Source organism: Cyanistes caeruleus, chromosome 1 (genome assembly GCF_971803275.1).
Source record: "Cyanistes caeruleus chromosome 1, bCyaCae1.hap1.1, whole genome shotgun sequence".
Taxonomy (NCBI): Eukaryota; Metazoa; Chordata; class Aves; order Passeriformes; family Paridae; genus Cyanistes; species Cyanistes caeruleus.
In genome coordinates, this window is record NC_141701.1 from 136,879,084 (window position 1) to 136,906,657 (window position 27,574).

The window sequence follows — 27,574 nt, forward strand, 5'->3', positions numbered from 1 at the left end:
TAGTTATAAACTCTAATATGGACAAGCATATTTCAAACAGGTCTGACAACACTGCCTAGTAACTACAAAAATACAACTGACATTATCAAATGGTAAGTATAGTGATAATAACTGTAGATAAGGAAAATAAAAAGTAAAAAATTGAGGGAGGAAAAAGTAAGTCACACATACCATTTTGAAGCTTCTTGAATTTTAACTGTTTTAGATTTGCCACTGGCTTTCTTTTTTGTAGTCAGAGATACAGTACTACTTTTCCCTTCTTCTTCAGAGTCTTTTTTTGGAGACTTGTCACTACTGGATTTGGGTTTATTTAAAAAAAAAAAAAGAACACAGAAATTATTTCTTCCAGAATAGTCTTCAACACACTGCGATTCAGAGAACTCCTGATTGTCCAAGCATTAACAGTTTTGGATGGATGAAAAGTTCAATGAATGTCTCTGGTTGCTTTTTGCACTCACATAAAGAAATGAATTTACTATCTTCTGGCAAAGAAGAGTGCTTAGCTATGTGGTGTTTGAAGACATACCTCCTTTGTTCTGAACTGATCTCACTGGCTCATTTTCATTTGATGCCCTTTATTTTTGTCCTAGGAAAGTCCTAGACAGTGACTATCTGTTCCCTATTTACCATCCCAGATATGAGTTTCTGTATCTTTCTTCTTCTCCTCTAGTCATCTTATTCCAGGCAGTTTTGGTCTGCCTAGCTCTTCCACACACTTAATGTTCCACAGCTTTGATCATACTGAATGCAATATATATATTACTTTCCTTGTATTACAAAAAAACTTCTAGCTCCAGCTGGCCACAATCTCTGGTGCTTTTTTTGTCCCTAAATGACAATGTTGTGAAAACAAAATGTCTTTTTGAGCCTAAGCTGGTCACTCTACCACAGTCACAAGAAAAAAAAGAGAGTATTACTTATGATTGCAGTCAATTTCACTACATCAAGACTTGAACAGTAACTGTGGAAAAAGGTTAGCTCTTGCTCTAGAAAGCAAATTTCTTTTTAGCTGATAAGCACAGGTCACATCTAAAATCTCTTAAAATGTTTCTTGCGACTTGTTAAATTGGTAGACTTGAGAAAAATACTATTTTTTGTAGGATGACATTGAAAGGCTTCTGCAGATAATCTTCTTCCTCCATTAACACAAAATCAGGAAACATGAAATCAAAACAGAATTCTGATTTCAGAAGACAAATTCAACAATATCCAATACATGTATACTCTATTTTGTGTGTTAAAACTTTGACATAACCTCATCAGTGAATATCATTGCTAAGCAGAGCTAGAGAAGTAGCTCATATACTATGAAATCATTACAAAGTGGCAGTAATAAAAATAATTCTGATTTTCCATCTTGATTTCCATTCCATTTACCTCTGTCAGAAAGTGTGGCTTAGACCAGGTTTTCTAATCAGTCTTTTTTTAAAAGGGATTTTACACTAAAGATATGATGGTATTACAGTCCTGGAGGACCAGTACTGCAGATGATTGCAAGTTCTTTCCCCGCCTTACTGTGGAAATGATGTAACAATATCAAAGTTGTTGCATGACAGAAAAAACCTGAGAACTCTCTTTGGTGGTCCAAATTCTCTCCTTAGAAATTAATATGTAGTGAGCTTTGCAATATTCCCCCTAACTTAAGACAATGGAAACCTGTAACATGCAGTCCTATCATTAGCACATTTTAGAGAGGTCTATAGGCAAATTCAGTTTTAAAGATAACTACTTATCTCTGGGAAGCAGAAAGTTCACTGTTCTTCCACTTCATACATGGTTTTAACCTCTGGCCAGGGGATCCCAGTGAAGAACTTTTCCCTCTTCCACATACAGTCATTCTTCTAAATTCATGAAAGCTCTGCAACTGCCCAAAAATCTCAGCATCTTCCACATGCTGATAATTCTCGTGTGCTGGTTCTTTAAAAAAACTATATTCCTAATTAAAGGAGACATGGTTTGTCACTCATATTGCTATGTGAATCATGACTATTAAACCAGTAAGTTATAAGCACAATTCTAGGACTCTGTGCTTAAAAACTGTATGCATTAAATGTAGAATTAGATTCTAAGCACAAAATTATATTGTCTTTAAAAGAACAAAACATTAATTTGGAAAGTAGCAGTTATCATGTGCAAATTTTTAAGTAAATCAAGCTGATAAATTTGGAACGTCTGGAACATTCTTGAATATTTGGTGTTCTTGGATTTCTAATACGTCAAATATCTGTGACACAAGCACTTTTATAGAAAATAGGTCCAAACAAGTTTTAAGATTTGGAATTGCAAAGTCAGCCAATCCGTTTTCAATGGATAATTTACATTAAAAATATTTCCCTGCATAAAGGATTTACAAAAAATTCCCACAAAAAAGTAATGAACATAAAACTGAAAATAGGCTATCATAAACTTCTAGACTTCAGTTCCAAGTAATTTCATTTGATATAGTTTAGAATTAATATAAACACATTCCATTTAATTTTTTTCATCTTCTGTCTCTCAGGACAAAACACTGTTGAACAAGTCACATACAAAAATGGAGCTGAATGGCACCTACCAATCCTTCAGCTGTCAGTGTCTAGTACCATGGCTGATCAATAATATACAGAACAGAAAGGACTGTTGTCAACTCTTATTCTCTATTGGAACACATTCAATTTTTCCAGGAAAGTCAACATACGATCATTACTTACTATTATTATTATTGTTATTGCAGCTGCCAGTACCAGATAGGTGAAGACATGCCTTTGTGTGCCTGATTCAAGGCAGTTTTAAGGAGACTGTCACAGCAGGGTCTGTTTTCGACTGGACCCTGATGAGAATCGGCTGTTGAAGCCTTGCCAGCTCAAGTGTCTAATTCCAAACTAACTCATGCTAATGCTCTCATTCTGAAAGTGTACTCTAGACAAGACAATTTAGCACATGATAAACTAGATAAATCACAGGGGAATTGGTGCTGTAGCTTGTTCAGTTAAGCATACTTTAAAAAGTATGTTTGCACTATATGCCAACACAGCAATTCTGAACTTTAGCTTAAAGAAGGCCAGGCAGATATTATAAAAGTTAATTGGTTTTGCAATATATGTGTACGTAATGAACTTTTTGAAGCTCTCCTCTCCTCAGAAAATAAATCAGAATTATTTCCATTCATATTTTACTTAATTTGGGCAAACTTGGAAATACAGCTATCCTCTGCATTTCATAGTTCTAGAGCAGAGAAGATTTTCCTTCAGCTACAAATGCTCTGCAGCTCTACAGTATTAACTTGTTTAAATTCTAGTTTAGAAATCAGAATGTACTAAACCAGCTCTTCTGCAAGGCAAGATGATATGAAATTCCTAAACCATTAAAAAGGTATAATGCATACTCTTCTGCATAAACTTATTTACACAGCCAGGGAATAATGAGTGTATGATTTACATTAAAATTAAAGGAGAACAGCATAAATTCTTTATTTATTTGCTCTAAATATTTGCATTATTTGCTCTTATTTAGTAAGTGCAACTTATTAAGTGTAGCTTAAAAAGTTACAATATGTTCATAAGGGCAGAAAACTAGTAAAGAAAGGCATGTTATTATCAACAGTAACATTATTCTATATTAACATTTAGGATTAGATCTGAAAAAATGGTAAAATGTTACCATGTTTTACCTTACATGATCATCAAATGAAGCCAAATCACTGCAAATAAATTAAACCAATGTCTAAAAACATTCATATGTTGTCCTATTTATGAAGTGTAAACCAATACATAGGTATAACATTAAAAAAATACTTGCCTATGAGCTAAATAAAAAATGTGGAACTTTCAAACAGAACAAGTCACAAATCTAATTCTAATACTGTTAATGTAAGCTACTATATTTATGTGTACAACTTGGAATGCTCTGTTCTTTCAAAACTCTCAAATATCTGTATTTCAAAAAAATAAATATCAGCCCTACATCCCAGAAAATCAGAATTAGAGGATAAGGAAATGTTGCTGTTAATTACCTCCTTCTTGAAATAATTAAAATTGCATAAAAAAACCCACAATGAAAATCCTGACAGATTTTGGCCTGCAAGGAATTTTACCACCAAGTTATCTGTTAAAACCACACTAGAAATCTAAAATAAAAATAGTTTTATCAGGAACAATGAAACAACTAAAATTGTATTGGTACTGTTTGATTCTAGCTAGTTTAGAGCATTAAATAAAAGCCAAAACCCTGGCATTTTACAGTGTCTGAAGCAAGACAAAGTGTAAGCTGGAAACTTAACTCTCAGCTCTGATATTTAAATCAGGCAGTTCTCATAAAAAAACCTGGGCAATTATTTATGTTTGGGTTACAAAGAATGAAAATAAAAATTCAAGTGGTTTTCATCACAGAAAAATATTGTAATAAAAAGCTGACCTTTTCCATACAGATATCACATTTTCCTGCTGTAACATTTCCACTGCTCCATAAAGAACAAGACCAGAAGACAGACAAAACATTTCATGAAAAATTAGAAGCTGACCTCACGTGTTGGATGAAGCCCCACCAAAAAGTATGATGAACAAGACATGAAATGGTTTATTACTTGCTATTTACAAAAGAAACACATTTTTTAGAAATGGAAATAAATAATAACTTAAAAAAACACTCCACTCTTTAAAATTCTTCATTTAATTACAGATTTATCTTGATAAAGAATATAAACATTCAGTCAGGTTTATAATGTTTACCAATGTACATTTGCACAAAGAAATACACCAAATATCAATAAATACATACCTGTTTAGCCATATTTTCTACAAATCTAGGTGATCTCTCCCTTAAAAATGTGACTATGTCTTTATACAGATTACTTTTTCTTTCATAGTCAATTTCTTTACCCTTTAGCTGACCCTTAAAAATAGAATACAAATAATAAATAATAGAATAATAGAATAAAAATAATTAATAATTATGCCTTAACAGGTAATTTAATCTGCATCATAAAATAGTGTAAAAGAGCACCAAGGTCTTATTGTAATGAATTAGATAAAGAAGTCTCTTGCTCAGCAGAGTTCACCAATCTTCAAAAATGCTTTGTAAAGACACATGGTTCATCTCCATGGACCCCAACAGATGATCAAGATCTTAGACAGGATTTTTTCAGGCAATAACCCATCAGTTAACTGTACCCTGTGTAGTTCCACTGAAAAGAATTTATGGCTTATGGCAAACAATCAAGTAAATGTGAGCTTCCCATGCAGTATGGCAGATGTCTAAAAGGCACCAAAAATAACGTGACCTGGCTGCCTGAGCTTTATGAGCTTCATCTATTAAAAATGTGCCAAGTCAAAATTTCCCTGGATTTTTCAACTGTTAGGAAATTAATTTGTGGAGTTTTGCCTGACAGACATCAGTCTCTCTTCAAAATGAATGTAAGAGATCTGGTCACCACTTAATACATGTAAAGGTCTAAAGAAAACCCATCAGAGTAGCCAAAATGAAAAGAAGGAGAAATGAGAGAAGTAATTTTAAAAAGTTTCTGCTAAAAGAAGAAGATACTTCTTATAATTCATAAAAAGACCAAAGAAAGCTCTACCAGCCCCACATAAAATACTGCACTAGGAGTAAGATCAGAGGCACTAGGGAGGCATTGAGTGCCACAGTACATTTAAATAGGAACAGTGTGAAGAACTGTTATTTAAAGACTAATCAAACACTGCTAGCAAAGAGTGCAGAATACACTCCCAGTATAAGACTTACAGAAAAAGCACTTAAAACATTGGGGAAAAGTAGCATACATTTATTACTGTGGCTTTTCCTTCTGTACCAAAACACTAGCTCTGCAGATCTTACAGCCCCAATACAACTACCCTAAACATGACTGAGTTTTGATTCTGGCACATAAAAATATTCATTACTCAATGGTATCCTTTATTATTACTTACTCCATTTAAAAACACTCCTGCTGTGCTGCAAGTGATATACAAAGGATCAGTGTCATGTGGTTTGACGACTAAATAACAAATTTCTCCATGCACTTGTCTCCAGGGAGGAGCTCGGCATCCATTAGGGAACATGTAATCTGCAATCAATTAGCATTATTGTTTGTATCCAGTTTAAAAATATTTTAATAGTTATGCTTGATGATTAATATTTCACGTATTCAAATCAAATTTCAAAAACTTTGTCCTTAAGAATTCATACTGTCAAGTATTTATCATCCAAAACTCCGTGACCCATGGCCCAATACAATCAAGAACTATAACTGTGCTTAGCACTTTTCAGGATTAGGGACTCATTTCCCTTCCTCTGCTTCCATTGAAAATATTAATATAATTGGGAAATAATATCTGTATGTAAAGGCTGAGGAACGCCATTGTATATTGTAAAATACTTTTTATTTTACATTATAACTTTAGGGTAGAAATAAACACTTCAAATGTATTATTGAAATTAATTCAGAAAATTTCACAAAGAATTCAAGTACTTTAATAAAGGTCTATGTAAATGTGAGATAAGATCAGATTTCTACCTGATGTATATTCCAGTGATTCCAGTACAGTATCTTCTCCTTGCCCACAGAAATTCTTGAGAAGATTCACTTCATCATTTACAGCAGCTGGATTTAGTCTTACATCTCTGCAATTAATAGAAAATGGTCCAATATGTATTCATCCAAAAGGATGTACTCAGTGAATTGGAGAGAATATTACACAGTTTTTTTTTTCTTTTACTTTGTCTTAAAAGAAGCAACAAAAATACAAAAATGGGTTACCTTCCATCTTCTTAATTTTATCCATAGGTTAGGGAATTTTTAGATCCATACCTTTTGCGAAGTCCTTGTAACTATGAAACAGACTCAGTGTAATACTTAATACAGTTCCCTGAAGAAGCAAACAGTTCCTTGAGAATATTTAACTGTGACTTTGTTGTTTGTACAAATGACTTCAGTTTGCTAACAAAATGCAAAACATATGCAATAAAACCTCCACACTTGTGGGTACACACTTGCATATCCACACCTATACAGAAAACTTCAGAAAAAAATGTTTTTTCATTAATTCAGTGAACAGTGGAAGTTATTTCAATAAATTTCTTTGGCACACCACAAACACATGTTGGGAGTTGAAACCAATCTGATTTAACAATAAAACAAAAAAATGCATTGGCTGAGATGCTTAGCTTCTATTTGAAATGCACTTACTGTGAAATCTGTTTCAAAGAACTATTAAGCAGTTGCAAATCCAGCTGATGAAGAAGAAGAATTATTTTCATTTTCAACTCTGTTTCAAGATCAGATTCTTTTTTCACTTTGTCAAATAAATGCAAGATGGATTTGTCTTCTCCTTCAACAGTCCCATATTCAGGGCCAAGAATTTTCACTATAGGATCTCGGTTAGCTGTAAACATGAAACAGAATCATGTCATGTGCTGCTTTGTTTAAAACGATCAGGTAAGACAAACTCTTTTTATTTCAATTGAAAAATCAAATTATTTTGAGGCTATTAATTTATAATAAAAAGTTTATAATGTGCATAGCTATTCATAAAACATTACTGTATGATGTATTTTTTCATATCACTCTTCTGTAACATAAATGTACTGCTAAGACTATGAAAACATTAAGAACAACAAGATTTTTTTCTTAACAAATGTTGCTTTTCAAAGCAAACATTAATATTCACTCAACCAAGGGGTGAATATTAAATAGTTCCCTTTATCAAAAGTCCCCTTATCCAAAAATGCCTGGCTGAATTCCAAAGCAGGAAATCAATGGGCTTAACTCACGGAAAATTGATCATTTTGGAAATACGATTTAGTGTTAATAACATCTTTAAGCTTTTCTAGGAGCGTTCCCAATGGTCCCATAACATCCTCAGCTATGCCAGCTGTTCTTCTTGGTAAACAGTGACATAATTGCATATCAATGTGTTTTACAAAACCATTTTGCTCTGTTACTGGAAGTGAAGTCCCATGCATCTGTGAATGGCTCTGCATGATACACTGTCCATGTTATTCTTCCCTAATATTCATGGTTGATCAGTGACAGAGCCCATGATTAGATGGCTCTGAAACTTGATCCAATAATGAGCATTAATATTTTATTAAGGCAGATGCAATTCATACTAATACTATCAAAGAATATCACTGATTTCATCTACCTCCAGGTAGGAGAAGGATACCCAGTTTAGCCTATCAAGAGCCTTTTCAATTTGAAAAGGACTTGAAGATGACACAGTGGAAGTACTCATATCTGTATTTTTAAGCCATTGTGAGAAGGAATTTGGAAGTGCTCACAGTGAACCTTGTACAGGTAAGAATGCTTTAAGCATATTATTTTTTCTTTAAAGCATGTAACACTTTAAAGAAGTATTAAACTACATACATAGAAAAACCTGCTATTAGACTAAGATAAAACATTTTTTCTTCCAAAACTTAAGCCTATTGTCTGTTGCAATAGCTGGGACATTATTCAGTATACATAAATTTGTATATGAGATTCAACAGTAATATTTTAATTTTGTTCCAAGTTTCTGGGCTACCAATTTCTGTGTAAATAAAAGAAAAAAACCAGAAACCTCACTACCTTCTGGGATCAGCACCTTTAACCACCTTCATGAATTAACACCTCATATACTTAAAATTAAGGTACACCTTCCTTTCTGGACATTATATAAACATGAATTGGAGAAGACATACATTTCTTAATTCTGAGAGAAAGAGAAGAGATGAAAAAACAAAGCAAGAAAACCTTCAAGGCATGCCTGTGTTTCCTTTAACTTTTTTTCCATAGCAATATGTAGCAAACGGGACAGCTGGTCAAAACTGCGAACTCTGAGAGTTGATGCCGAGAGGACAAACAGTGGTTGGCCATCTTTATCTTTGGCTTTAGACTGAACAGTTGCTTCACTAGAAAAATTAAATTAGATATTTTTAAAATAAGAACTTTAATTGAGAAGAATCTTGAATGTTATTCAAGCATCACATGATAACACATGATTAACAATTTATTTAAACTGTGTTTCAGAAAACTTCCAAGGTAAACCAATTTATTCACAGCACATCAGCAGGTAAATAGGCCCAAAGGAGACTGTGACTCCATGGAAGCCCACACTGGAGCAGGCTCCTAGAAGGAACCATGGATCTATAGAGAAAGGAAACCACGCTGGAGCAAGTTTGCTGGCAGAACTTGGGACCCTGAGGGACACCCACACTGGAGCAGCCTGTTCCTGATGGACTGCACACCATGAAAGGGAGCACACCGGAGCAGGTTGTGAAGATCTGCAGCCTTTGGGAAGCACTCACCTTGCAGAAGTTCGTAAGGGACTGTCCTGTGGGAGGGACCCCCACGATGGAGCAGAGGAGTGTGAGGAGGAAGAAACAACTGAGAAAAACATGTAATGAACTGACATCTAGCTTCATTCCCTGTCCCCATGAGCCACTTGGGGGTAAGGAAGTAGAGAAAATCAGGACTGAAGTTGAGCTGGGGAAGAGGTAGGTGTGGGAGGAAGGTAGGTTTTAAGATTTGCTTTATTTCTCATTATCCTACTCTGACTTTTGATTTGCAGTAGATTAAATTAATTTCCATGACTCAAGTCCAGTTTGCTGATGACAGTAACTGGTAAGTGATCTCTCCCTGTCCTTATCTCAACCCATGGGCCTTTCAATGTACTTTTCTCCCCCATTCAGAGTAGGAGGGAGAGCAGCTTATTGGACACCTGGCAACCAGCCAAGGTCAACCCATCAAACAGGAGCAACTCCTAACACCCAGAGAAATGACACAGCTAATCACTGTTGGACACATGTAAAAATCTTGGGAATAGACAGGGCATGTTGCATAGATCACTGGCTAAACAGGCCTGCAACACAAACAAGACAGAATTGTCTCAAACTCTCAAAAAGCGAGTTTTTACTCTACAAATTTTAACTCAAAATTTTCAATATGTATCAACAAAACCCCCACCTGTTTCAGCCTCCCAAATACATTGCAGTTTTGTTTATGTTTTGTTTATGCTAAATGAGGACAATAGCTCACCATCTGCATTTGAAAACACACTGCAATTCAGACTTACTTGATCTCATAACCCTCCCCAAATACTGAAGAGTCCAACTGCGTTTTCCATTCAAGGGGCTCTCTGAAGACAAATGCTGCTTCCTGAGGATGCTTAGTGCTGAAGTCCTCTGCAAACTTAATGATTTGATTTAAAAGGGATTCGTTCAAAGGGGTGATTCCAAGTGTACCAGTTCCAGAGCCAGCAGCAGTCCACTGAGCCGCTCTCGCCAATGCCACTCCCATGGTCTCGGTCAGTGTCACCGGAGCCCACCTCGGCAACGAGGCCCTGTCACAGAATGACCACACCGAGCTCTCAAATGGTTAAATGCGCTGTGGCTGCTATGACTTGAATTAAACCTATCTAGGAACGGTTAGATTATTTTAACTCATTTAAATCCCTGAAGAGGGGAAGGGGGACTTGATGAAGAGAACTTGCAAATTTTAAAGAAATGGGGAAATCAGGTGCAAACACTGATTATTTCATCTTAATTCCCGCTGCTATTAGAAATTCTGGCAGCCGACAGCAGGAGGCCTCTGTTGAGGCTGTAGCAAAAGGATCCTCCTGTCCAAAGCCTCCTGTGCAGACGGACAGACACGGCCCCGTGCCCCCGGCGCTCTCTCCGAATGGCGGCCAGAGGGGCTCGGCCGGTCAGCGCCGCCCGCCCAGCCCGGGGAGGCCGAGGCCGCCCGAGGCCGCCCGAGTGCGCCAGGCCCGGGGCGGCCGAGGCCGTGTGGGGAGCGTGGGGCAGGGTCTGGGGTGGGAGCGGGAGGAAGCCGGGAACCGAGGGCCCGGAGCGGGGACACAGCGGAGCCCGGGGGTCGCACGCAGCCCGCCCGCCGTTCGGCCCTCACCTCGCCCCGGGCCAGCCGCGCCGCGCCCCGCCATGGCCGGCGGCGTTGCCGTGGGGACGGGCCGGCGTTACCGGGACAGCGGGAACAGCCGCGGCCCCGGCCGGCATTCCTCATCGGAAGGCAAGGGGAGCGACATTTGATCTCCTAAAGCAGGCTCTGTGCTTTCGGTGTAGGGTTAAATAATGCAGTAACTAGAGTTACCTTGCACCAGAAGTTAAAGGAAGACCACCGAATGGTTTTTAGCTTGAATTTTAGCCAGTACAGCTTAAACCTTTCCCTGGCCATCAGCGGTTACAGGAAAACAGTTTTAATTAATAAAGGTTGAGGTTGACCACTTTTAGTTCTTGAGGCAGTGTGACAGATCGTGCTTGAAATGCTTATTGTTAAAGGAAATGTAATGTATAATTTGTGTTTCTTGAAGGAAGTGAAGGATATAGGTATGGGCAGTGCTAGTGAATAAGGTCCTTTCACATACTGAGGACAACACAGCACTGTACACGCACAAATAGCTCCAAACACAGAATGGAAATCTACACTACTCCCCAAATTCTATTATCAATCCATATGTTGTTGAACAAGCCATTGCTCTGGATAAATTTTTGCTACAAGATCCTACTGAACTCATCACACATTGTCTCATCTTTCACACCACTGAGCCAAAAAGAATTATATTCTCGGACTTCCCACTTGTAAATTACCCCTCCAGTTCTGTTATTTGTCTCCATCAAAATCCCTATAAGATGATAAAAATTGGACTTAGATTTGATTAGGAAGGAATGGCTACCGGCTGTACACTGACTGGAGTTAGGAAGCCCTGGTCAGCACTCCAGTGTATGTGCCCTTATGGAGGCACAGGAAAATAATCCTCTTGAGGACAGTCCAGCAGAGGTACCCAGCTTCCAACACCACAGAGACAACATAGCCAAGAGTTATTTTACCAAATGAGAAATCAGCCAGGTAAGAAACTTCTAATAATGAGGAATGTCATGGAATGTATGTGGGGTGTATCTCAAAGAATAACAGTAAGGGATTAATTCACTTTTTTGCATGGAGATGATTGTCCACATTCATTTTACTTACTGAAACTTTCAAGCAGTGACTGTGTATAAGTACATGCAGTCTGCACTGTAATGGTTTAAGAATAGCGTTGGCTTCTCTTGTTTTACTTGTTTAACTTAGAGAAGATAGAAAATTACTAATTTTATTAGGTGAATTTTTTATTTAAAAGCCTGGTTGAAGACTTAATGCATTTTCTTTTCCGTAAGGAATACTACGTATGAATGCATTTCCAGAAGGGATTAAATCTCTTATTTTTACTGAAGTAATGACTCTTTAAAAATTGATTTTCAGGGCAGAAGGTGCAAGAAACAAAATGTGAAAGGGAATAAAAGTATCCCTGCCATGGGTGGTGGGGAGTGAAGACAGTGAGTTTTCACACAAAGCTGAGTATTTTAAGCAAGAAGTCGGTGGAGTAAGAAATAGAATTCCTAAATGAGATCACTCTCTTCCACTGAAATGCAAGGAGAAAAGATATTTCAATGGCACAGAGAGATGGGATGGCGTGCCCTCAGTGCATTTGCACTGGCCATAAAAGGAGCTTTGGTAGCTAGCTCAGGTTTAGTTACCAGTGGAACTTTCTGTGGGAACAGGTAAGTCAGAAAATAAAAAAGCAGAACTGATTCTGCAAGCCAGCAGTGAGGAATGCTTCTGGGATCTGATATTAGAAGTAATGCCTGTGGATGCTCAAGAGTCAGAGGTTTTCTGCTTTTTCCTTTGTGGCTGGCAAATGCAGAGTTAGTAGTGTAGCAGTTCTCCTAGGAAGACTGCTCAAACTCTTTTGAAGCCTAGAAACCATCTGATTTAATTTATAATCTCATTTTTTTATGACTAGTTTTTGTGTATTTTTTCTTGTGCAAACTTTGGTTCTTTACCTTATTTTCAACAGCTACTTTTCCTCCACAGATTTTATAACCATTTTCTGAGTTAGAATATTTTCACCTATATTTAACTTTGTTTGGTTGAATCAGTTCCTCTAAACTCAGACTGCAAGTTCTTAATTTCTTTTACCATCTTAGTATCCCTTATTGCTCTGTGTTCCAGTCTGAGCTTTTTTTATAAAACAGATTCAACACTGTTTCTAAAGATCCTTTCACCAAGTTCCATTACAATGGCATTAACAGTCTTCATCTCTTTTGGAAGCTCCTCAGCTACTACATTCTAGGATTACATTTGTTTTTCACATTTGGGGATTGTTGTCACCATGTAATTGAATAAATCAACCGATTTTAAAGCCATTACTTTTATTTTCAGCTGATGATTTTGCAGCTTTCTGCAGGATTTGACCATATAATTGTGCAGTTTGCACTCATAAAAAAAAATCCACTTTTAAAGAAAATAAATACTTATAGTATGTGGTCTCTATATTTTGGTCCCCTTCCTCTTCCTCTTTTACAAAGTAGTTTTTGAATCTAATATTGAATTTGAAATATATTTCACAGGGAGTTGTGGTCTTGAAAATAATTAATTGATATGAACAATATCTGTTCCTGCTTGTAGTTTCTGTGCTCAGTAGTTTTTTTGCATGTTTTCAGACATGTATCAGCTGTAGCAAGTCGTGACTGCAGTTACTGCACTGGTATTTGAGCTCTGGCTTATTCCCTTGGTTACATTCAGGCATATCTTGCTGTATGACAAGGAATCTTGCCTTGTTACATCAGCTATCACTGAAAAACAAGTATTTAGGTACTCCCTCATTCACCTAGAACAAGAGAACAAATGGGTACCTTGGAAGAAAATTTTGCCTGAGAGCTAAAATGTTAAGTAATCGCTTAAAGAAATATGAAAGTACCCTCTTGGTGCCCCAAAATCAGTGTGCAAAAATTTCCAGGCAATAAAGCTGCAATGTGTTCTCAAAAACAGCTCACTCAGGAACTGCATCCACCCAGAGATGGCATTTGCACCCTGTTTGGCTAATTCTGTAAACTAGTAGTAGTACATTTATGTAGGAGATTTTTTTTCTCTGTTATTTTTACATTTTGAATGTAAAAGACATTTTATAAAACAGTAGGTGAGATGTTTGCCAGTAACAAAAGATGAGATCATTTCTTACTGGCACAAAGAAATGGGGAATATGAAGAATTTGTTAACATGGAGAGTAAGGCAATTGGAAATTTTTTTTACAATCTCAAAGTTGCAGCCAGAAAGTGCAAGCAATTTTTCATGTATATTTTTCCTCACATTATTATAGAGGAGGGTGTAAATTATTACTGTTGAAGCAGAACAGTAACACCCATTGTAAAAAAAATTGTAGAGGCTTATGTAAAATAAAAAAGGTCAATCATACCAGCTAGTCCTTCTGTTAAATAGCAGTTTAGCAGATCAGCTTCATAGTCAGTTTGTCAGACAGGCTGAAAATCAGCAGAAAACAATATAATACTATATTATAATATATATATATATATATAATTTGTCAATTTATTTTTATTATTCATTAGCTTGCCTTTCATGGGAAATTTACATATTTTTTGGCATTCCCAAAACAAACTGAAGTCTTGTGGCTTTGATGTAAAGGATTTAACAATGCTTTTATTTAATTTTGTATCAGTACGAAGGTACCGCTAAGGTGCCTGGAGTTCTTAACAAACATTTTTATGCATCTTATTTTCTGGTAATCCAGTGTTGTTTGTTGTTGTGTTTTGGTTTTTTTCTGTGTTTGTTTTAACTGGGGAGTAGTGCTTTGTGGAAAGGAAGGGTTTCAGCTCAAGAGGTGACATACGTGAAAATGTAAAATGAAGCAGAGGACATGATGAATCTCTTGATGTCTTTAAGCAAGATTTTATGGAAAACAGTGTTTAAAACCTAATCTTCAGAACGAAAAAGGCTACTGATTTTTCACACAGTCTCTGATTTTTGTGTTATGATCTCCTACTTACCTCTTGTTTTCTGAGTAATTGCTGCTTCAAATAATGACTGTTTACAGAGAGGATTTTTCAGGCATGGACATTGTGCAATACACACTCTTGGGCCTAGAAATTAAGAAACAGAAAAGGCAGCTTTTCAAATGGGACTTGATTCAAGGGGCAGAGGTGTGGAAGGGTGCATATGGGTGTCTGGCAAAGAAAGAGTTACTCAAAAGGCTTGAAAGAAAATAAGGAAGGACAATATTTTGGTTAATGAGTGATAGATTGACAATATCTGCACAGTTATTTTCTGAACAATGACAATAACAGAGATTCTGCTGCTCATTTTTAGAAATGGCTTCCAGATGGGATTCATGTTTTACAGTCCAAGATTGAATGTGATTTAATCAGTTTCTATCAATAAAAATATTTCAGAATATGAACTGTGTTGCTAGACTTTGCTCTATTTGTAGATAGCTATTTATTCCCTTTTGTTAATTTCTGTTTACTACAGAATTTTTGAAGATTTTTAAGTGTAATTTGAAAAAAAATATCAATCTGGTGTAATAACTAGGTGACTGTAACTGTGTCATAGTAATATTCTGAATACTAGGTTTGAAGACTGAGGTGTTGGAAGATACAGCAAATTCATTCATTCGTTTTCTTTGTAGCACTGGAAAAAAAAAAACAGGTCAAGTTATAAGGAGCCTTAAGATGGTGGTATGCTGCTTCAGTGAAACTTAGGTTGTTTTTCCTGGGTTTGTAATTCTTTAATGGGGAATAATTACATTCAAAGATTTTACTTTTTAATCCCTACACTATCTTTTTGCATCGTTAACTTCAATTCCCTCTTCATGTAATATTTTGCCTTGAAATTTCTGAAAAAAATATGTGTGCCTAATAATGCTGAAAGAGAAAGCTTTGGAGAAAGCTATTCTGAAGCAGGTTTTCTAAGTATATGAATAAATTTGGGTTTTAAAATGGTGATTTTTACAGGTGGGGTCACTAAAGTATTGACTCAATGACCCACCTTAATTCGTTCATAAACTGGTGCAACGCTTACACCCAGAATGCATTAATGGCTAATTCTCTTTATTTTCACAATTGATCCTTCCCTGAAAAAAAAAAAAACCCCAATATATTTTGCCTGTATTTTTCCAGGGAGAAAGAACATCTTTGACTTTCGATGTACAGATAAAATGCTTTTCCTAGAACTAGTTAATTGTTCTTTAATAGTTTAGCAATTTAGTATCAATGGAAACTACACAGTGTCTTTTAAAACTTGCTCATTTGTGAGTTGAATTTTCTTTTTGAGTGGATTATAACTACAAAGTTAATACAGTTTCTGTGCAGCAATCAGAAGGATATAGCAGCCTCTTCATGCTTCAGTGTAAATCAGGCATTTTAATATAGACTATAAAAATCAATGGAACTTCAGCAGTGATACTTTTCTCCAAAGTACTAGAGATTCAATTAAAACAAAGCAAAACAAAACAAAATAAAAACAAGAATATGTACCCAAAACAGTGTGTGCCAAGTATAATGGAGTAAGTAATAAACCTGCAAATTACTCTAAGTTAGGTGTATCCAGAAACACTTCCCACCTTTGCAATTTTGAAAGGAATTCAACTTTCTGGCAGGTAAGAATAAAAATTGAGACTTATTTTTAAATGTATGCAGAAAAATTGCTAGCTATACTTCTTAGTTATAGGTTTAGCTTATGGTGCTAGACATGAAATAATTTGATATTAAAAGCAATACTACAGATAGTGTGTCTTGCGCTGTATTCGAGAATAGCGTTTTTAGCTTTCAAACATAAAACCTTTGCAAGTGAACGCTACTGATGTGCTCAAATGCCTTTTGCTTTCTCAGTAGTTTCTATAAATTGCCTCCTTTTTCAAGGGGAAAAAGGGAAAAAGGATTGGGCTGTTTGTTTTGTGGTGGGAGTGTGAAAAGGAGATTGTTTTAAAATTAGAAATAGAATGTCATAAGTAATCTCCAGTCATGAATTTCTTTTCCTAGAGAAAAAAATGAGAAGTATTGATGGAAAGTATTTTGGACTGTAATGTGCGGATATTAATCGGGAGAGAGAGTTTGACTCTTTCTTGAGGAGCAGATTCTTGCACAAGGTGTGAATATGAACACAAAAATTCACTACATGGAGAAAGTTAAAATACTTCCCCATTACTCAGATCCCAGTTATTACTGTGCTATTACCCCATCTCCTTAGGTAATCACCACTAATAATTCTGGATGTTTCCCTGCACGGTTTTTACAAAACTAACATAAAAATAAAGGTAAAAAAAAAGATGTATCATTTTCCCCTGTTACATAATTAGAAAGAAAGCCAAGACTGACATCAGGGCGTTTTCTCTTCTTTGTAGGTCATTTCAAGGCAGAAATTCAAGCACCTTGGAGCAATCACTGGTTTTGAAGAGACTGCTTCTATCATTTATGGTGGTATGGTAATATTATATGGGAAAATGTGAAATTGTGAGAGAAGTGGAGATGAGAATAAAGCCAGATCGCTACAGGGTTTGAGCAGCAATTGGCTGTAAAATTAATATGAAGCAACAGTTGGATGTTGCAAGGTTGAGCATTAATCCCAGTAGTGCCTGGTAGAAAAATAATGTATTTATCTAAATTTCTGCTTCATAGTGATTGCACTGTGTGAGCTGTTAAACAAAGCAGAATAAAAACCCAACTCTACGTCCACAGAATATGTTTGATGAATATGACATCTTCACTCAACTTGGATGAAAACAAAGTCCTGCATGGATGAGAACAGGGATTTATAGCTCCATTCCAAAAATCTTTTACAGTAGAGCTTCAATTTGGGGAGGGAAGTTGCCTTTTTATCAAAATTATTTTTATTGAGAGAAGCAGAAATGCGTGTTGCATATACATGTCTTTTTGCATAGCGTACATTCTGATACAGTTCATTCAGCCAATTTTCTGGTATTGTTCTCAAGATCTGTGCCATGGATATTAGAGTCCTCCATATGGGTACATTTTTCCTCTGATTATTTCCGTTTCTCTTTCTGGTAATAACTGCATACATTCAAGTATTTTCATTTAAATTTAGGATCATTAAGGTTCTCGTATAGGATCTGGAGCTCTGCCACAGTTAAGTAGTTAGTTATTTAATTGTAGAAGGAGTTGCACGTAGCTCTTACATCTTTATATTTTAGCTCAAGCAGAGACAGAGATTAAAATTACCTAGTTTTTAGAATTTTTACTTTTCTATCCAATTTATGCATAAATTAATGTTTCAGCTTATTACAAGAGCTGTTGATTTTCAGCAAGCCTTCAACTCTGAATGTAAAATTTGGGGGCTGAAGCAGGCCACCTTTTCAGAATGCATGTATATGTACTCTGTTTAGATTTGGGAAGAATAACATTGAATAGTTTGAACGTCATTTTTTCCTGGAATATCAAGTTAGCATTGTACTGCTTTTGTATTGAAAAGGTTGCTGATTATGATGCCAAAAGCCTGTCTTACTGGAAAGCTTGAAATAATTTCTGAGAGATGAAGAGGGATTCTGCCCCTCCTGCAAAATTGTATATGGCAAGACTTTAGTATCTGCACCCATTGTCAATCCAATAGGTGGATTTCTGTCATTGATTTCATGGAAGGATTTGGTCTATCAACAATACAGGCAATAAAAGTTCATTTTTCCAGCGTATTTTAAAAAATGTAGGTCCTGTGACATTCTAAAACATACCTTAGTTATATTAATGACATTTTTCTTCTGAGATTTCAGTGTGAAAGGTTTGTGATCTGTTAGGATTTTGGTAAAGCCTTTCACGCTGGAAACAAGAATGCCAAAGTTCAGTAGAAATTAGACTTAAGAATCTGAATAAATCTACTACCAATTAGCAGTTTGCTAGTGCTGTCAGTAAATAAATAAAATAAATAATAAAAGCATATTTGACTATGGCAAGCCTGAACTTATGCTTTAGTGATTCATATATTGTAGTCTTTTGATATTCTGGTTCTGTAATACCACTGAATTTTAAGCAGTGACATTTAAGAATTAAAAATGTTTTATGCCATTAAAATGAATAAGTGCAGAATAAAATTCGGGGATCTGAATCTGCACATTTTTATGCATGCAGTCTTTTGCATCTACTACTAGCTGTGCTGTGCTGTACTGCACAGTAAGTCCAATGTAGAAATTGGTGCCAGAGCTGGCTCATGGACTGGGAGCAGGGTAGCCTATTTGTGCAGTGCTTTGTCAAAGCTAATTTACTTTGCTAAAAACCAGGGTAAATTAGACAGTGTGCAGCATTAAGCAATGTGGTTAAACTACTTCCAGTTACCCGAGCTGGCTCCTTTTGAGCTGCTCTGGGTATCACTCCACAGCACCATGTTGTGCAGCACAGATAGGCCCTGACTAAAACTGATGTGTGTGAAATTTTATTCATGTAAGGAAGGATTGATGAATCATACCCATCCTCTCTTCTGCAGAAATTCAGTCCTCAAATACAGGCAGAATGTACAACTAAGCATGTTTTCAAATAACTGCAGTATAACTGTCATTCCATTTGACCTCAGAAATGTGATTCTCTGGGTAAACACAGAAAATGGAGGCCACAACTGATTGTAATTAAATATAAGTAGCTAAGCACAGATCTGTGGTATAAATAGATGTGTTACGGCTGACAGTTAAAGTTTGAGTTCAGTTTACGTGTGAGCCTTTGCATTACTCATGTAAATCAATGTTCTCACTTACAAGAGAAACCTCATAATTTACCACTACCCATAAAGTAGCCTTGCTGTAATCAATAGTGATTCCTATATGGAATTACTGTGCAGAGCAACGTTTCTTCCATCCATATCCTCAGTATGATTACTGTATGGTTTGGCACCATGACAGAAGAATATTCAGTGAGCTCAGTAGTTTTCTGCGTGGAAGGACTTAGTTGTCCTAATTTGGTACAAAAATTCCGTTCAGTTTAAAGTAAGCAAAACTGGAATTAAATACTCCACATGGGGAAGGACTGAGTAGAATCTTCAGGGGGGCAAATTGTTTGCAATCTCACTCTACTGAGACTTTACAATTAAACATAGCTTTATTTCATTCTCTGTAGAAGTAGATTACAGTAATTAGAAATACTTGATGTTGTCTGCTATACTGGTAAGTGTGAAGGATGATCTGGTGATATCCACATAATTATATATGCTATGTTTGAGACAAAATACATCTCAAAACATTTTACAGCTTTCAGATTCTGTGAACATGCTGCACTGCACACACAGATATGCTGTACTCAGCTCTTGAGGTTTGCCTAACAGGACTGGGGAGTGTGGAGGGGTTTCTGAACCCCCTCTACTTCTTTTTGGAGCCTGGGGGTGCCTGTGTGTCTGTGGGGCTCTAAGGCAGTCTTCCAAGTCTTCTCATGGAGCCCCAGTCCCTGTCCAGTGGGATTTATTTCTATAAAACATGCTGAAGTTTTGCACAGTCAGGCAGGGACTCTGGAGCATGCAGGAACCCAGGTCTGCTCTAACTCACCACTTTACTGGACGACTCCACAAGGTCATGGGCTAAGTACTCACGAGCCCAGGACATGAGTGGGATCCATCCTGGAAGCAGCCAGTGGTGTCAGTAAGTGGTAGGTGTGCTCAGGGCATCTGGACTGCCTCAAGGAACCAAGTCCAGACTTGTCTTTTAGTGGGGTTAAAAGAAGCTGAAGGTAGAAATTGAGAGTTTGATGTACTTACAGATACCTGAGCTTTGAACTTAGCAGACTGACAGGACCAAAACAATGGAGCCAAGTGAATTCAGATTTTACAGTCAGTAAAGCAGAGGTTTTCTGAATCACTTTTGTGGATTTGGATTGCCTGAATTCCACTTTTGGTGCCTTGCATGTGGCCTGAGTGTATAATCTGTGTTCCAACAAAAATACAGGTTACATCTCAGATAAACAAAATTTAGAAAATAGCTGAGTTTCCACTGTAGTATGGAAGTAGTAGCAGTATGTAGTATGTAGTGTTTCTGATTACTAAAGCAAAAAAAAAATCCTATAATTTTCTAGTCACCTATGTAACTAACACCTCTGGTGGAATGGAGCGTACTTCTTCCAGTTACATAAAACAGGCACTCCCAAAGGTATTCCTTTAAAAATCTGTGATTAACCGGTGAGGGAATAGAAGAATTTTCTAATAAAATACGGTGAATATGCAAAATAAATAGCACTCCTAAAGAGCAAATTGTAATTGTCCTTGGCACTGGATTACAACGTCAAAGAATGACAATATTTAAGCTGACAAAACTACAGTACAGAACATGCTTTTTTGTTCTCATTGTTCCATTTCACATATGCCTTTGCCCATCTTAATAGAGGGATGGCTTCCATACAAAATTCATTTTTTCATGTAATGAAAATGTAATGATGCATAAGATCCACAAAACAAACCATCATTCTTTATTTTGTGCGTAAGCAGAAGAGTAACTCTTCACTTCAAGAAGTATCTTCCCATAAAGTCTCCTATTGTCCTTTTCAACTTTTAACAAAAGAACAGTGTAGTATTTTTATTCCTTTTAGCTGTACTGTAAGCTTTTGTTTTGCACCTTAAAACTATGGGAAAACACAAGCTACGGAATTTCTAATTTTGCATATGGCCAGTAAAAGCTTACAGGTATTCACAGTATTGCTTTAATAGGGACTTCTTCAGGGACTGCTCAGTGATGCAATAACATTTCCATTTAAAAAGATAACGATAGACAAGTGCTAAACAGTAACTACTACTTCTCAGCTTAGTAGATATACCTGAAACCCAGCAATTGCTCACAAATACTGCACTTGTATGTAACTAGAAATATAACTCTTATTTTAGACACAAAAAAAGACAAGTTGAAGAAGGACAAACCCCTTCAAGCTGTTCTTCAGCCACACAAAGATTTATCTTTGTAATTGCTGTCTCTGCTTTGCTTGCCTGCCTTGTTAGGATGGAAAGTGCCTGCTTTCTCAGTGTTGAGCACAGCACAGCTCCCACTGCCTACAGCTTGCAGCAGCACTTCTACAAATTACACTCCTCCATACCAAGCACCACGAAAAACAGAGTTAACAACCATGTGTGCAAAGTGACTTGTATCACACAGGGAATCTGTGGCAAAGGCAGGGATACGATTTGGTTCCCCAGAGCTGCACTCATGCTTTAATCATGAAAACATGTTCTCTTCTCTGCAGTTGTCTGCTTCATTCACTGTGTCCTTCCAACAGCTGCAACAAAGTACAGGTTGTACAGAGCACATTCACTTTTATTATGTGTGATTCGTCCTCCAGCACGGGTCCTTTCTGTGCGCTACACAACACAGGAGGCCACGGAACACTCCTGCTCAAAAGAATCACACAGAGGAACAGATCCCTCTGCCTCCCCATTGGCATAATCCACCAGGGCCCTTGTCCCTTTTTCTGCCTCTTCTGCCACCAGGAGAGTTGGGTGCATGGGAGTGATGGGATTCCTGATCCAATTACTGCGTGTAATCAGGCTCGACTGCAGCTGCAGTGAGCGGCAGGATCAGGGAAAACTGTTTTGAACGCCAGTAGCCCCAGGGCTGGAGCGTGCCCAGATGTTTCATGGAATGGCTCTGGCAGACCAGTCACACACAGGTGTTTATTGGCTTGAAGTAAAAGTCAGCAATACCAGGAATAATTCATCCACCACTTGGCTCTTCAAACAGAACAGGAACGAGCACAACGTGCAAATCTAAACGGCAGATAACGGCGGCTCTTAGCTGACACAGACACACACACACGCTTCACCCATGGAGCTGCTTGTGGGATGAACTTTTTATTTTCCTGGAACGAACCCATTTTAGGTATGAAAACTGATTATGCATATTGTGAAAGGCATGCAGCCAAGCAACTGTACAACTCTCTTTTTCACTAATATCTATCATTTTTAGGAACAAAGCATGCTGCTGCTAAATGCAAGTACAAGTCTGCTTAGACACATGATTGACAATTTACTTTCTCTTCATGTTTAAAAGCTATTCCAAAGCAAAACAGGCCTAACCAGATCAGAAGTAGCATTGTGTACTTAGCTTAAATATACTGATTTTCATACTAAAATTACTTTGAAGTGCAAAGACTTGCTGTATGTGGCAAATCAAAGAAGAAATGTAAGAAACTATCGCAGAGAGGTTCACTACTCCGCACAGCAAAAGCTCTGCTCAGCCTCTCCGTGACCTGGGCTCCACACGATTTATTGGTTATCTTTAATAAAGCAAAATCCAAGTGCCTTTTCTGTTTTGTTACTTCCATTTTAACACCAGCAGTAGCAGACAGACAGGCAAAGTTTAGTTTTAGCCTGGGAGCTAAAAGAAATACTTCTAACATACATATGTACTGTTACAGTCTGACTTATAAATGCTTAGTAGTAAAGTCAGCAGGAATTGAGCACTAAAACTGGAGAAGAGTAAATGGAAAGAGATCCTGCTGCATTTGCAGACTCGTGGTAATAAGGAAAGCACTCCTGACTGCTCTTGGAAACTTGTCATGTAAGTGAGTAAGGGGAGAGGTCAGGCAGTGACAGACTGCTCTGCCAGCCTGAAATGGGGGGGTTGCACCAAATCTAAAAAAACTAAAACATGCATTTAACTTAAAATGAATGTTATTAAAACAAATTATACCCATCATTCAGAAATGTAATCTGAAAGTACCATAACTCCTGGCTTCTGTTCAGATGATATCTGGCAGTTTGCTGTGTATCATCCACAAAGTATCTTCCTGAATCCCCAGCACTCTGGCTTCAGGAACCGCTCTAAATCTCACCAAATTCTGATGATTCTGATGTCATTTTCTAAGCATAAAGTATTCTTGCAAGTGACATCAATCATGACTCAACCTGGCCTCTCTTGCCATATATGACAAAGGCTTCTATTTTTAATTTTTCAGACAAATACAGCTTGTATAACTTGTTTTGTTTTGTTTTGTTTTTTGCCAAAAATATGTCAGTTCAGATCTTGCTATTCTAAGCATATTCTGTTCTTTTGGGATACTTGTCAGCTGGCCTATTTATATCAGGTTCATAAGAAATTAAATGTTTTTCTAGAAGCAAAATAAAAGACTTGGAGAACAGAGCTTCCACCTTGCATTATTAATAGAATTTGTGAAAATCTGTGGTTATATTGTCAAGAAGTACAGAGACTAATTGCCCAGAGCCAACAATTCACTCAGCATGGTGGTTAAAGTGCATAAATGGATAAAAATGATTTGTATTAGTGCCTGTAGTCTCTTGTAAATGTCAAATACTTTCTTGACATTCTGAAACCCAGGCTGTACAGTGAAAGTGGGAGAGTAGCATTTCATATTAGTTTAAAAATGTATAAAACTGATTATTACCCCTTCTAGCACTCAGTATTTCACTGCTTCATGAAGACCTTAAATGCTGATTGTAACTGGCTCTACTCTTTCAACTCATCATGGCTCTAATTTTTCTTCCAGCAGAGCAGAGAATATTTTACCTGAGATAAGTAAGATTTTACCTGCTGTGAAAGAAGATACTTAAAGAGATTCCCCACAACCAGATTTCCCACTTGGAGAAAGTTGCAAATGTTCATTTCCCCTATTTTCCATGCATGGCAGTCTTGCCATTCCTGTGAACTTGCTGTTCCTCTTTCGTAACTCTCCATCCCATTCATTTATCTCCATGTATGTCAGTACAGTCACTTCAGCTTTATACTGTTCACTTTAATCACCTTGCAGGGTTCAAAGGACACCTGGACATATCCCCATCTCCCAGTCTTTAAACACTCACTGAAAGTTCTAGTATAAAGGATTTATGATGTTTCCTTGGATCAAAACATTTGTGTCCTTACCATACATTCGACTTTACTTTTTTACTCTTCTAAAGTAGAACAATCCACAGGTGTAATTGAACTGACAGAAATGTATTTTTTTATAATAGATCACTTATATTTTGTACAACTGACATTTTACTCACTGTTCTCATTAGCACCCACGTTAATTTCCAGAGAATTGTGAAATTAAATCATTAAAAAGCTACCAGCTGCACAAGTCTTCTGAAGCCTCTGAGTCTGTCTTACACATTACAAAAACATGCAAGGCTGAGGGCTTAGAGATAGTCTGAAGAAAAAAAAAAAAAAAAAGAATTGAAAAGGAATATCCAGGTTTTTTTTAACTGCAAAATACAATAAAGTAGAGTTTGGAAAGTATTACACAGAAATATAATAACAAAAACCCCAAGATACGCCATTTACAAGTTGAGCTGTACAGTGCTGTGCCTTTGTGAGAGCTGAAATCAATAAAGCAGACAGAGCTCACTCAACAGGGTTTGTGAACTTGTGACAGCTCGGAATGTACAAATGTACAACTGGCAGCTTACAGGCTGCTGAGCAGCACTAGAAAATCTTAAGAAGGTTAACTAAGGTTAATTTTTCAGAAACAATGTTTTGTAGATTTCAGTAATAATTGCCTAAAGTGACAGCAATTAATTTCTGCCTCCCTTTTGAGATCACTTGGGAAATGACTTAAAAGCGTGTAGATTTATCGTGACCACACTGTAGGTGTAAAATAAATGAAACGCTGAAAGGACAGCTGAGCAGCAAAGGGCAGGGCCATCTAAAGCAGTCCCAAAATTTCCATTAAATAATTTAGACAAAGAGTCAATAGATTTATCAGCCACACATATTTACTACCACATTTGATGGGACTCTGATGCATTTGCATTGAAGTCTGCTCTCAGATACTAATCCAAAGATAATAACCAGACAACTCTCACACATTTGATTACTTGCTGAAATATTTATCATTTTTCCTGATTGCATCTTATCTCAAAGCCAGACCCTGAGCTCAGGGAAGTAATCAGCTTGGTTCCTGAGTAAGAGCTGCCAACCCCATTTTGAGGAGTGTTACAGAAGTCAGAGACCACACATGAAACAAGGCACTAAGATTCAACTGTAAAAGTCAGCAAGACCTGGCATTAGATTACAAGGTCTTGAGAGCAAAGGCATTCCTGATTTCCCAGGCACGGAAAGACAAGAGGTAAAACTCTGATACTGTTAAAATAAAAATGAAACTTTTCTAACTTCACTTGCACTGCATGTTTATTGTGTTCATCCACTGCCCTCTCATCTGTGCCATGCTGTTAAACTGCAGGAACAATCCTGTGCGCTCAGATGGTACAGATGAAAGTCATTTGAGGCTAACTACAGGAGGAGTTCCTACTATCTCTCCTTCAGGGATTGAAGTGGTGTCAGCTCTCTGCTGGTATTTCACCCTCGTCCCAAGCACATGATAGAGAAAGCAGCAGCAGCCATTAGGTACTCACAGTGAAGCAATCCAGACTAAGCACTTTCCAATAGCACAAAATGAGGCAATTTACCAGGAAGAAGGGGAGTTGCATTAGCATGAAAAAATTCTAAGTTATTCACAAGATGCTAAGAGAGAAGAAAGAATCATCAATCCTGAGCACTGGAACCATGAGGATCCATAAGGATTTTACATGATGCTCATGACCCCAAGCCAAGTAACCACTGCTGTAAGCGGAGCTGAGAGGGGAGCAGAGCAGTAGCACCGGCTCCCTGCAGAGCTCACTCAGATTTAGAGAGAATCTGGCCTCTTGCATCTTCCACTTACACTTTGTGACAGACAAATTAGCATAGCTGGGAGCAACCCAGGAGTTCTTACAGAAAATCTGAGCATGAGTGTCTCACCGTGGGTACTTAAATGGGGTCGCAGGGACAATAACAAACACCAAATGTATAAATGCACCACATTCTGACAGTGGCAGCAGAGTTAATACCAGCCATCTTTGTACCCCTCTGGTACAAAGTAGGTGAACGTGAAGGAGGCTCAGGATTAAAAGTTCAACCACCTTGTCAGCGATACACAGACACTTCAACCACACCCGTCTCGGGACTTGTTGGACTCAAACACACTCAGGTGTAGGCAGGTTTTAATACCACTTTCAGAAGATGATTTCTCGAGACCACAAAGAGCTCCATTCAGTGACACTGTGAAGGGGAAGCACATGCAGCGTCTGCCATGAGGTAGTCAAGAACCACACACTGGAATGTGTTACCTGACACAGGGGTAACGCAACTGCTCCCTGCTAAGTGCGGGTAAGTGAAGGGCCCAGAGCTGGTGACAGCCTCTTCTTGTAGTGCAGAGGGAGTGAATGACACCTTGCTGCTCAAATCATCTTCCCATGCTGTTTTCACCCATAGGTTGCTCATTTTTGTGCAGACTTGGAGACTTGCCGGTGTTCAGAGTCCAGCAGTGTCCCAGCTTCTTCCTTCCAACAGTTCCTGGCCAGCCTCTCCTTTCTGCTTCACATTGCCTTTGTTAAACTATTGGCCCCTGACATGGAGAGGCTTTTTGAGAAGACTGGTTAGGAAGAAAGGAAACGAGATTAAACAGAATAGGTCACTTGAGAACACTTGCAGAAATTTTGTCTTTATTTGCTTGGTCTGGTAGCTCTGGAAGATAGGAACTCCACATGTTTTATGGTTACGTTTTATATAACAAATAAAGTCTTTAATTACAGCAGCCCTTGCTTTCAAGGAGGCAGTAGGGAAGCCAAAGAAAAACAGAAGACTTTGCAGTCAAGTAATAATGTCTGATAATCAGAAGTGTCACATAATCCTCTGAAAATTAAAAATGGAATAATAAAATATTTTCCTCATTTACTTAGTTACCGTGTAATCTTATCAGGGATACCATCCCTCATTTCAAACACTGGTGTTACCTATGGCAGTCTCTCCTGTGGCAAAGAGTGGCACCTCCTGCTTTGCTTGGAACAGCTTCCCTGCAGCTCCCCTGCCGTGCTGCAGCATCCCCC

The 27,574-nt window shown here is 37.5% G+C and overlaps 1 protein-coding gene and 1 long non-coding RNA gene across 2 annotated transcripts in view; one reads left to right on the plus strand and one right to left on the minus strand.

The window, feature by feature from the left end:
* ODAD2 (outer dynein arm docking complex subunit 2) overlaps nucleotides 1-10,971 on the minus strand; it is a 73,046-nt gene extending 62,075 nt beyond the window's left edge. Inside the window, exons 1-9 of the mRNA XM_086861873.1 lie at nucleotides 10,865-10,971; nucleotides 10,032-10,298; nucleotides 8,711-8,868; nucleotides 7,163-7,358; nucleotides 6,491-6,597; nucleotides 5,904-6,040; nucleotides 4,756-4,869; nucleotides 1,733-1,936; nucleotides 172-305 (exon numbers count right to left, since the gene is read on the minus strand). Coding sequence (XP_086717999.1) covers nucleotides 172-305; nucleotides 1,733-1,936; nucleotides 4,756-4,869; nucleotides 5,904-6,040; nucleotides 6,491-6,597; nucleotides 7,163-7,358; nucleotides 8,711-8,868; nucleotides 10,032-10,298; nucleotides 10,865-10,971 — 1,424 coding nt within the window. The remainder of the gene's footprint in view (nucleotides 1-171; nucleotides 306-1,732; nucleotides 1,937-4,755; nucleotides 4,870-5,903; nucleotides 6,041-6,490; nucleotides 6,598-7,162; nucleotides 7,359-8,710; nucleotides 8,869-10,031; nucleotides 10,299-10,864) is intronic.
* LOC147655939 (uncharacterized) lies at nucleotides 10,897-19,410 on the plus strand. Its single transcript, XR_015279026.1, has 3 exons — nucleotides 10,897-11,821; nucleotides 12,215-12,513; nucleotides 17,148-19,410. It is a non-coding gene; the product is annotated as an uncharacterized LOC147655939 (long non-coding RNA).
* Nucleotides 19,411-27,574: the final 8,164 nt, after the last annotated feature.